This window comes from Martes martes (genome assembly GCF_963455335.1).
Source record: "Martes martes genome assembly, chromosome: 4".
NCBI lineage: Eukaryota > Metazoa > Chordata > Mammalia > Carnivora > Mustelidae > Martes > Martes martes.
In genome coordinates, this window is record NC_137891.1 from 162,651,227 (window position 1) to 162,661,493 (window position 10,267).

The 10,267-nt window shown below is 42.8% G+C and overlaps 1 protein-coding gene across 1 annotated transcript; it reads right to left on the minus strand.

Moving 5' to 3' along the window:
- Window positions 1-477: 477 nt before the first annotated feature.
- On the minus strand, window positions 478-9,995 carry UTP11 (UTP11 small subunit processome component). The gene is made up of 8 exons (XM_080801841.1): window positions 9,855-9,995; window positions 6,619-6,680; window positions 5,089-5,191; window positions 4,591-4,704; window positions 4,002-4,095; window positions 3,783-3,913; window positions 1,869-1,979; window positions 478-1,130 (listed from the first exon to the last, which is right to left on the minus strand). The coding sequence occupies exons 1-8, from the start codon at window positions 9,915-9,917 to the stop codon at window positions 1,047-1,049; spliced, it is 762 nt and encodes a 253-aa protein (XP_080657967.1). The 5' UTR covers window positions 9,918-9,995; the 3' UTR covers window positions 478-1,046.
- Window positions 9,996-10,267: the final 272 nt, after the last annotated feature.

The following is a 10,267-nucleotide window of genomic DNA, read 5'->3' on the forward strand; positions in this document are numbered from 1 at the left end:
CGCTTTAAAATCCAAGCACAGCTGTTCCCCCTCCAGGGGGTGAGGTGTAAGCAAGCCTCCCAGAACCCTGCTCCTCCCACCTTTGCTTTAAGCATGCTCAGCCCTGTCTTGACAGCCTCAGCCTACCTCCCCTCCATGGGCAGGGAGGGGTGAGACTCTGGGAAGAAAGCTGCTACACATGCCCAGGAGTCCCTAACGCCAGGGCAAAGCCCTGAACCAAGCCATTTATAGCCTTGGAATCATGAGTTGGCCAGAAGTGCAGAGGGCAGGAACAGAAGGCCAGGTCTGTTTGATTGAGCTTCATCAATAAGGAGGTGCCACTGTGGGTTCCTAGTTCCAGGGTTTCTATCTGTAGCTATGAAGTATAAGAGAAAAAAAAAATTCCTCCTTGGCTAATTTATGAAGCCACCTGAATAGCCAATAAACATAGATGGAAGGAGGGTAAAATCGGTCTACCCACTGGTTAGGACATGCAAATAAATAATAAAAATATTTATTTTTATTTTTACTATGGACATACATTACTTTTTAAAAATTTAGTGATGTAACAAAATGGAAGGGCTAATTTAAATAAAAAAGGTATAAAATTGTTTGCTATAATTATACTTACAGAACACAAAATAAAGCAAAAAAAAAAAAGTACATGCCTTTACAGAAGGAAGGAAATAAAGCAGAACATTCACAATATTGTTCACCTCCAATACCCTAGCTCCTAGCACTAATAACTATTTGGTGTTCTTCAGTAAGTACTGGGGTTAGAGATGAATTCATTTTTTTCCAAATTTGTCATAATGAGATTATAGAACAGTCATCATGAAGAAAATACATAGGTATATAAAAATATATTGGGGCATGATTTCATACCCCCAAAAAAGTAAGACAAGGGAAAGTGTTTAAATATTGTTCGCAGAAAGATATCAAATGCCAGATCTGTAATAAACTAAAGTTACAAACAGGAAAAACCATGTCATTCAGACTAATAGAATGTGAAGTTAGGAAAAAACAATTATTTTCCATGTGGAATGACAAAGCTTATCTATACCACTTCAACGTTTTCGACGACTTTGGAATTTGTAAATAGCTGGAGAGTTCACAGTTTGTTTCTTCACCTTCACCTTCTGAGTTTTATCCTACAAAAGAGTAAAAAGGTTACCAGTAAACAGCAGGAGAGGGTTTTGAAAAACAAGAAGGTTAATAAACTACCTATTAGAGAGGCCCTAGTTCAGCCCTTCTCAAAGTGCAGGGGAGACAAAGCCCACCACCCCAAAGTATCCCCAAGCACAATGAATCCTTTTCTCCCCTGGGGATCTAGAATGCTACCAGTGTGTAGAAGTTCTTGGAAAAACTGAGAGGGGAGGTACTCAAATCATTTTTTTGTAGGGCATATTCTCACACAGAACCCTAGCTGAGAAAGGCAGATCTGAAGAATCTGTAAAGCTGAAGAATCTGACATTTAAAGGAACGATAAGGATATGAACAGGACACCGCATAATCCTTAGTTGTGCTCTTTAACTACACAACGTTGTCTATTTTTAAACACCAGTGAGTGACACGCACTGTTTTGTTAACCTGTTTAAATGTTACACGTAGCTGCTCACAAGCTATAAAGTTCATGTGCTACCTGATCCTACCCTTTGCTGTTCCAGAGCACTGACTAATAAGCCCCTTATTACCCTTCTTAATCAAGGAACATTTCAACACTGTCAGAGTAACAGACACTGGCTCAAACCACTGCCCCTGAGGAGCAGACATTTTCACTGGGGTTGATTTACACACAGCTGAAATCCAGTTTCAGTTAAGACCTTTACAAGAGGAAGGGGGGGAAAAAAAAAAAAAAAAAAGGAAGGCCTCAGGCTCTCTCTCCTCACCAGAAGATCTTTTCGTGTTTGAATTTTCTGTGCAATAACAAACAATTTCTTCTCACGTTCAATCCGCTGTGTCAGGCAGTTATACTGCTTTTGTCTTTCTTTAGCTATCCGCTGCGGAAGAAACACACACACATTTTCAATAAAATGAACGAGATAAAAATGAGTAAAAAACCTGCTTTTTAATCCACTTAAGTCCCAATGCATAAATGGTTTCATCAACTCCCTTCTCACTCAGAAATCAACACAACAAGGGACTATAAAATTGTCCATTTTAGGAACACCACATTCTAGAGCTAAGCAAAACCCTGGAGACTTGCCCAGGGACACGTGGTTCACCTGGAACAGAGTCAGGACTGTCCCGAGAGTCTCAGAGATCCCAGGAATCTTTCCACTACTACACTAAGCTGTTCAACCTCTATGTGAGCGTCCCGGTTACCTAAGGCAATGCAGGAATGGGCCAGACCTGGAAACCCTACACAATGTGAACAGAGGACAGAAAGGCCACTGGCCAGTGTGCTGATGTCTGAGAACCACAGAACTCAGAGAGAGGAACTTTTTTCAGTGAGAGCTGACCTGAGAACACTCCCCGCTGAATACCCCTCAGAGGCCAGGGGTCCTTAAATTTGGGGGAATTATAAACCCCTGAGAAACTCATGAAAGCTTTGGATTCTTCTTTTTTTTTTTTCATTCTTTCTTGAAATAAGTATGCATGCGTGTTGGTACAAGTCTGTGCAAACATATATACCCATTTACACAAAATATCAGTGTGGAAAGAGTGTTCACAGACTTCCTGAAGCCCACCCACAGACTGCCCACCCCTCCAAGTTACAGGTTAAAAATTCCCTTGCAATCACCCACCAGCAGTCTTAATGAACGTATTTTTGCTCTCAACAGAACCACCGAAAGAAACAATACCACTCGACAAAAATGGCAAGATCCAAACCTTTCCAACTTCTCAAAAGGCGTGTTGGTGAACTGTTCTGTTTGGAGCACTAATCTCTTTAGGGACTACCACAACACTTGAGAAGTGTTAGTGACACAGCTAATTGAAAATACAACTAATTGACAAACAGGGTTATCACGAGAACACTAGTCAGCCGGCTCCTCAGCTGGAAGTGTTATCTTCAAGAGGGGACTATGACTGGGCTTCAGATTTAAACAATTCACCAATTCTAGCACAGTCTCACAGCAGTGGTTTCAGACAGCTTTTGTTTTCACTTTATTACACAGACTGTCAAATTTATGGGATTACCCAATATAGTCAAACTAATTAGGGGTATTTATATTACTACAGCAAGTTTAGCTGCCTCTGAGCTAGAGAAACTGCTGTGAAATTAAACATTGGAAGCAAAGCTGATGCGGTGTAAATGATTCAAATCAAAACAGAACAGCTGTCTGCTTGAAACACATTGACAGCATTTTTTTAAATGAATCAGTCAGAAGTGAGAGTTCAACTCCAGAAGGCTTTGAGAAAAAAGCATGTCTTCTGCACAAACCCAGTTCCAGAGATGGAAAGCACCATAAGGAAAAGTCAATACAAAACTTTGGTTAAAAATGCATAATACGTACAGACTTTCTGAGATATATGTTTGGTGCTAAAGGTTGGGTATCAGAATATACCAAATCCCTTAATCTTTCAATGTCCCCTCCTCTCTCTGCATCAGTCACTAGCCTTAAAAGCACAAAGCCCAGAGTGAGAGGTGGGATTCAAATGCAAATCTAAAAGCCAGACCCTAAACTACTGACCATTAGGCCACAAATTCCCCAATCTTAAAAACCAAGGACCCAAAACCAAAAACAAAACCCTAAGGAACCCTCCTCCACTCCCATCCCCAATGCAGTGACAAAAAGCAACCAACCAACCAACCCTAGATGCTCCTAAGCTCAGACTCAAAAAACAACAGAGAAAATTACCTTCAGTCGAGTCTGCTGGGTAACGCCCTTCACTTTCTCCTTCTGCAAAGTCTCTATTGTTGGTCTGTTAAAGACTCTGTCAACAAGTTCCGGGGCTGTTCGCAGGTGAGTGGCAACATCAAACTGCTCAACTGAAAGTCAAGACAATTCTTAAGGCACCATGTAATGCCAAACACAGACCAACACGCTAGAAACCCCAAACCCTCATACATTTCATACCTTCCTTTTTGGTGTCAAAAAAAAACACATGCTTATTCTGCTGCTTCCCCTGGAAATCCAGCAGATGGAGCTCTGATTTTAGTCTTTCAATTTTCTAGAATACAGAACATGATCTCATTTTACATTGGGTTCGTCCAGGGTATCAGAAATGAACGTGCACAAGTTTAAACCATTTCACATCATTATCACAAGCCACCAAAAAATGTGCCTCATTTTTTTAAAGGAAAAGGTAACTAAAATTTACCAAGCACCAACCACATGTCAGGTACTGGGCTACACATTCCACAAAACTCACTTAACATTCCCGTAAGATAGAAATGAGGCATCAATCTCTCAAAAAGGTTAATCTGTCCATAATCTTGGGGCTAATAAATGGCAAAGCCAGAATTCAAACCTAAATAAGTCTCATTTCCAAAAATGAACTCTTTTCACTCCACCATACTGACTATACTTCTAAATCACTATCACCATCAGGAAGCACTTTAAATCTGTAAATGCCAGAAGAAATCAACTTACAATTTGATACCAGTGAATTTTTATTTTTCTTCAATAACAAAAATACACGAGAACAACGGGTTTCAATTATTACCTTAGCTTCTGCAACCCTTTTCATTTCTATGTATTTGACATCCTGGGTTCTCATCAGTTTCAGTTGTTCTGGAGTTACTTCCTCCTTAGTCTCCTTAATAACGTGAACTCCATCCTAAAATCCAAATTTAAAACATACATTCCCTATTAGATTAAAATCATGAATAAGTCATTAACACAGCTCATGACTGGAACAAAGACAACCGAATGCCATATGCAACAGTGGTCCAGTGCACTAAGGCCAAGATGCATGCTCAATTTAGCACCTTGTCATCCACTCTAAGAACAGCTCCAGACATAAGACAACTCAGATTCCGGAGCAGAAATGCATGCTGTTCGTGAAGGGGCAATATGCCTTGGATATGGACCAAGAACACCTGGACCAACTGGAGAAGGGCTAAATAAAGGCCAAGGATCCTTCCTCTCCATCTCTTCCCCCATCCTTATTTTCTTTAATGAGGTGGAGCTCAGAATACCAACTGATCCATTAGGCACCCACCTGGAGCTTAACCCGAGTCATTTTATAGTAGAATTCATCTGGATTTTTTTCAAGAGCCTTCTTCCGGAGAGCTCTGAGGTATTCCTGCTTTTTTCGGTAGTCACTAAAAGGTTAAATGAGGTTCACAACAAAAACAAAAAACTCATAATAAGCAAACTTTACAAGCATCTAAAGTTTACATAAAATGAAACCCAAAAAAGCCAAAGCAATGACTAGATTTGATCCAGACTCCACAATCACTGATGTTGAGCTATGTCTGTGTAGGCTCCTCTCCTATCCCAAAACTCACCTGAAATTAACATCTCACATATTTTAGTGCAGTTTACCTCCTTACACGGAAACACCACACAAAGCACACATCAGAGCTCATTAGACAGGGTTCTTTTTTTTCCCCAAGATTTTATTTATTTGACAGAGAGAGAGAGAGAGAGATCACAAGTAGGCAGAGAAGCAGGCAGAGGGAGGGGGGAAGCACGCTCCCTGCTGAGCAGAGAGCCTGATGCAGGCCTTCGATCCCAGGACCCCGAGACCAGGACCTGAGCCGAAGGTAGAGGCCCAACCCACTGAGCCACCCAGGTGCCCCTAGACAGGGTTCTAAAGCAAACTTGGGCACCAAGTGACCAAATAAGATTCAGAAACTCCACTGTGCAATACAGCATACGGACTAGAATCATGGACTCTGGAGCCTGACTATTTGGATGAAAACCTGGACTCTACCACTTCTGGCTAAGTAACATGGGTAAATTAGTTAACCAATCTGTATCTCAATTTAATCCGTAAAATGGGTGTGATAATAATAGCCTCCCAGAAGGTTACTGGGAGGAATACATTAAGTGTAAAAATTGCAAGTCTTCTAAAACACTGCCTGGTGCAATAATAGCATTCAGTTATCATTATTAGCCTTCAAAACTCTGGGACCCAGAGCAATCCACTTAATCCATCACCATCTGTACCAGGAGCACAAAAGGATCTCAGCTGACAAGCATGGTTAACAAACAATTATAAAGTATTCTGCAAATAAAGTGCTAAAGGAAAAGAATGGGGGTAATTGTTTTATAAAATGTTTTCAGAGTTCATTATCACCCACGCTCAGTCTTATGAATCCATCTTTCACATCTCTTCATTCCACACCACACACGCAGTGATGTAAGAGACTCAATGACTGGAATTTTAGATTATATCTCACATTTCAAGAAAAGGGAGAGGGAAAAAAAAGATTCAGCTTTTGGCTCACACACCAAGGCAGGAGCAAATCAAAGCCACTCTAAGAAAACTATCTAGAGCAACATAATTTAAAAAAAAAGAAAAGAAAAGAAATTTCACAATGCAACTACAGTTAAATAAATTACGCTCTGCCCAACAAAGAGAGAAGGTTAGGGTCACAGACAAGTATGTGACAGGTTGCCAGAGTTTTGGCCATTTTGTCAATGGCAAGAAATTATCCCCTGTCAGACACTTGGGCAATTCAGCTGCAGTGCAGGGAAGCTGTCAGCTTTCTCGGCAGCACCCCCACCAGAAAACTGAACTCACTCTGCACGAAGTTTGTAATCTTTCTTTTTCTCCAACAGGCCCAGATGTTTTCGAAAGCCAGGCTAGAAGACAAAGGAAAAAAAAAAAAAAACTGCTTAGTTCCCTCAGCAAAAACATTCTGAAATCAACATGACACCTGACAGGAACAAGAGTCTCTGGAGTGCTCAATAAATCCATGTCCTTGGAGCCAACCTGCTACCCTGTTCCCTCCCCTCCCCCAACTGGGCTCTGCCCAAGGATGAGAGGTACCATAGAGCAGCCAGAGAGGTCACAAGCACTGCCATAGTAGGCTTCCTGGCCTATTAAGGACAGAGAGAGGCAACAATGACTCGGCACTAAGCAAGCAGTTGCCAGCTGTACTAAAATTACTACAGACTTAATCCAAGGGTTTATAAAATACTATGAAGGGAAAACATAATAACAGGGAGGCAACTGTGGCAAGGGCACTAAATTTAGTCTGGAGAATGGGGTTCAAATTCAAGCTTTACCTCTTAACAGCCTGTGACCTTGGGCAAGTCACTTAACTTCTCTGAGCTGCTGGTTCCTAATTATAAAATGAGAGTAACAGTACCTGCTTCTCATGGTTATCATGAGGATTAAATGAGCCTCTGTGAGTGGGAGTGTCTGCACACCGCCTGGCACAAACCAGGTACCCAGCATACTACTATTATATCTTTGGTAAGAAGTATGAGAGAAAAAGCCAAGTGTGACACAAAATACTTTTTCTGACACAGAACTTGGATAGTATGGAAGGCACAAGGATTGTGTCTTGGCATTATCCTTCTACAAGCTATTTGTTGAGCAATTAATACATGTCAGTGTCTGTGCTAGATGTTTCTGCCCACACGATAACAGGCCACAGTTATTAGGCACCAATTCTGTTACAAAACAATCTGCTATGCTTGTTACGATCTCATTTAATCCCCACAACAAACAAGAGAAGCAGATAAAACACACAACTGTTATCCCAATTTTCCAAAAGGGGAATGAGGCTTGCCCAAGAACACAGAATAACTGGCAAAGCTAGAACTGGAACCCGTTCCATATGGGGCCACAGTCTGTGCTCTTCCTCACCACACAAAGACTGCATCCTCTTCTGCTCTGAATAATCTCAACTTTTGAAGAAGTACATAATACCTCTCTCTGTTTAAACTTCTCCAATAATTTAGATGAGATTTTTAGACATGTCTCTTATCCTTGAAATGATATAATACATGACTCAGTAATTAAAATAACACCAACAACTAAAAAAAATAATAGTAACAAACAAAACACAAGAACAGGTGCTGGTGAGGACATGGAGAAAAAGGAACCCTCTTACACTGGTGCTGGGAATGCAAACTGGTGCAGCCACTGTGGAAAACAGTATGCAGCTTCCTCAAAAAGTTAAAAATAGAACTACTCTATGATCCAGGAATCACACTACTGGGTATCTATCCAAAAAATGCAAAAACACTAATTCAAAGGGATCTGTGTTATAGGAGACCTGGCATTGCATTGTTAATAGCTCCTCTAAGCACACCTACCCCCACCATACAAAATATCTTCGGTAGCTAACCCAGCACCTCAGTGAAGGATCTAGAGAATAAAGTCCAAATTGACCCAAACATGGAGTGCTCTTGTCAACATGTTTACCCACCTTGCCAGCATGGCCTTCTCTTCATCTCTCCCACAAAGACCCTCTATTCCTACTCAGACCATGATCATGTCATGCTTATGGCCAGCCGAAGAAGCTCGGTCTTCTCTGTTAATCCAAATCAACTACCTACAACTGTGACTTTAGACACACTATTCAATCTCTTTAAGCATCAGAATCCTCATCTGGAAAATGAGGATAACATCCACCTCACAGACATGCTGCAGATTTAAAGGACATGATCCTGTAGCTGTTGGGCTGTACCTAGCATACAGTAAGTACTCAAAATGCTATTATCGTTGCCTCTCAAGTCCAGCAAGTTCTATCGTGATGCTTTCCCTCATCATCTCTACTCTTTGCTTTCAAATTCCTCATTTGGCATTCTTCTTGTGCCATCTCTTATAAAGGTGCCTCTTAATTCATCTTTTAGAGGACCCTGGATTCAAAACATGGGGCCTGATTCCTGGCTTTGCTGCTTGCCAGCGACACTGTATGTCTTTGGGCAAGTTAACTTATCTGAGCCTTAGCTTCCCCATCTGCAAATGTGAGAAAATAGTAATACCTACTTCCACACAGTGTGAGAGTTAAATGAGATAATGACAGTAAAGCATTCTGCACTTTCTCTGGCTCTGGCACACAATAAACATTTCTATCATTAGTTTTACACAAGTCCACGAATAGGTTCAGACAAGGTGGCAAACAAATTACACTACTGCTCCCAGCATACCACTGAGCACACAGCAAATGCACAATAAATGTCTGATAAATGCTATTAAGCAGGAAGACTGAACTGCGGTCAACAGGCCTTAGTTCCATCCCATCAATCAGAAACACAACTTTGCATGCACCCTTCTCCCTCTTCCCCAGCTGCCAAATGAAGCTGGACCAGATATCCCAAAGGGCCCTTCTGGATTGGTTATGATGTGATTTCTAAGCAAAGTGGAATGAATACATTGATTCTTTATATACTAAACGAATTTCTACTCAATCTTCTCAACACAAACACACCCTCCAAAGTCCTACAACTGTTTATCCACCTGAATTTGGTGTTTGTCACTAGGCAAGTCACTTCAGCTCCCTGGACCTCAGCTTCCTCATCTGTATAATGGGGATAGAAAACATCAACATTACAGTGTGAGACATAAACAAATGCGTATATGGCAGAGCTTCACGGATTTTGCACAATGCCCACGCCAGACGGTGATAAAAACATTATCATCACCAACCTCTTCGGTCACAGACCCGCTATGCAGCGGGCAGGGCTGAGGGCCCACAAACGGGGTTCCAGTTCCAGCCCATGTGCGCTCTGACCTCACCTTCCCCCCCAGTCAAGCGCTTTATACAGTGTCTCACCCAACTCCCTCCCTGAAAACTCGCAAGACAGCCAATGCTCCTCCCAGAGCGAGAACGACGACCCCCGACCTCGCCAAGTCGCGAGGCTCCGCCCCAGGCACGCCCGCGTCGTTAGCATACATTTGAGTTTATTTACGTGCCCCCTCGACGTTGGGAAGGGACCGGGGCCCGCAGGTGGAGAGAGGGAGGAGGCAAGGGTAGCACATGAGGCCACGGCCCAGCACTCGTGGGGCCTGTGCGGTCCTACCTGGCTTCGCTCTCGGTGTTCCCGCTGCCGGGATTTAGCCGCCTTCCGAAAAGCCGCCGCCATGTCTGCTCACGCCTGGAAAAACTCAGTAGACAACGCCTGCCCCGCAAACCCTCGGCCGCCGCGGCCGCCGATCCTACCGGAAATAGGCCGGGGCGCCAGCTGCTTAGAACAGCCCACTTCCTATCCGCAGCCTATCCGGCGCCTGCTTTTCCGGAACTACGTCCTCCAGCGGAGGCGTCCATCCCCAAGCTGCTTCTGGGAAGTGTAGTTTCCTGGGTCCAGTCCCGTGACTCTGCAGCCGTCTGTTCTCATTCGCCAGAACTTGTGCACGTGGACCGAGATCTCGTTTTCGCGCTCGGCTCCGCGTTGGCTGCTGGGAACACGTGGCTGGCACTGCCCTCGGGCAGAGC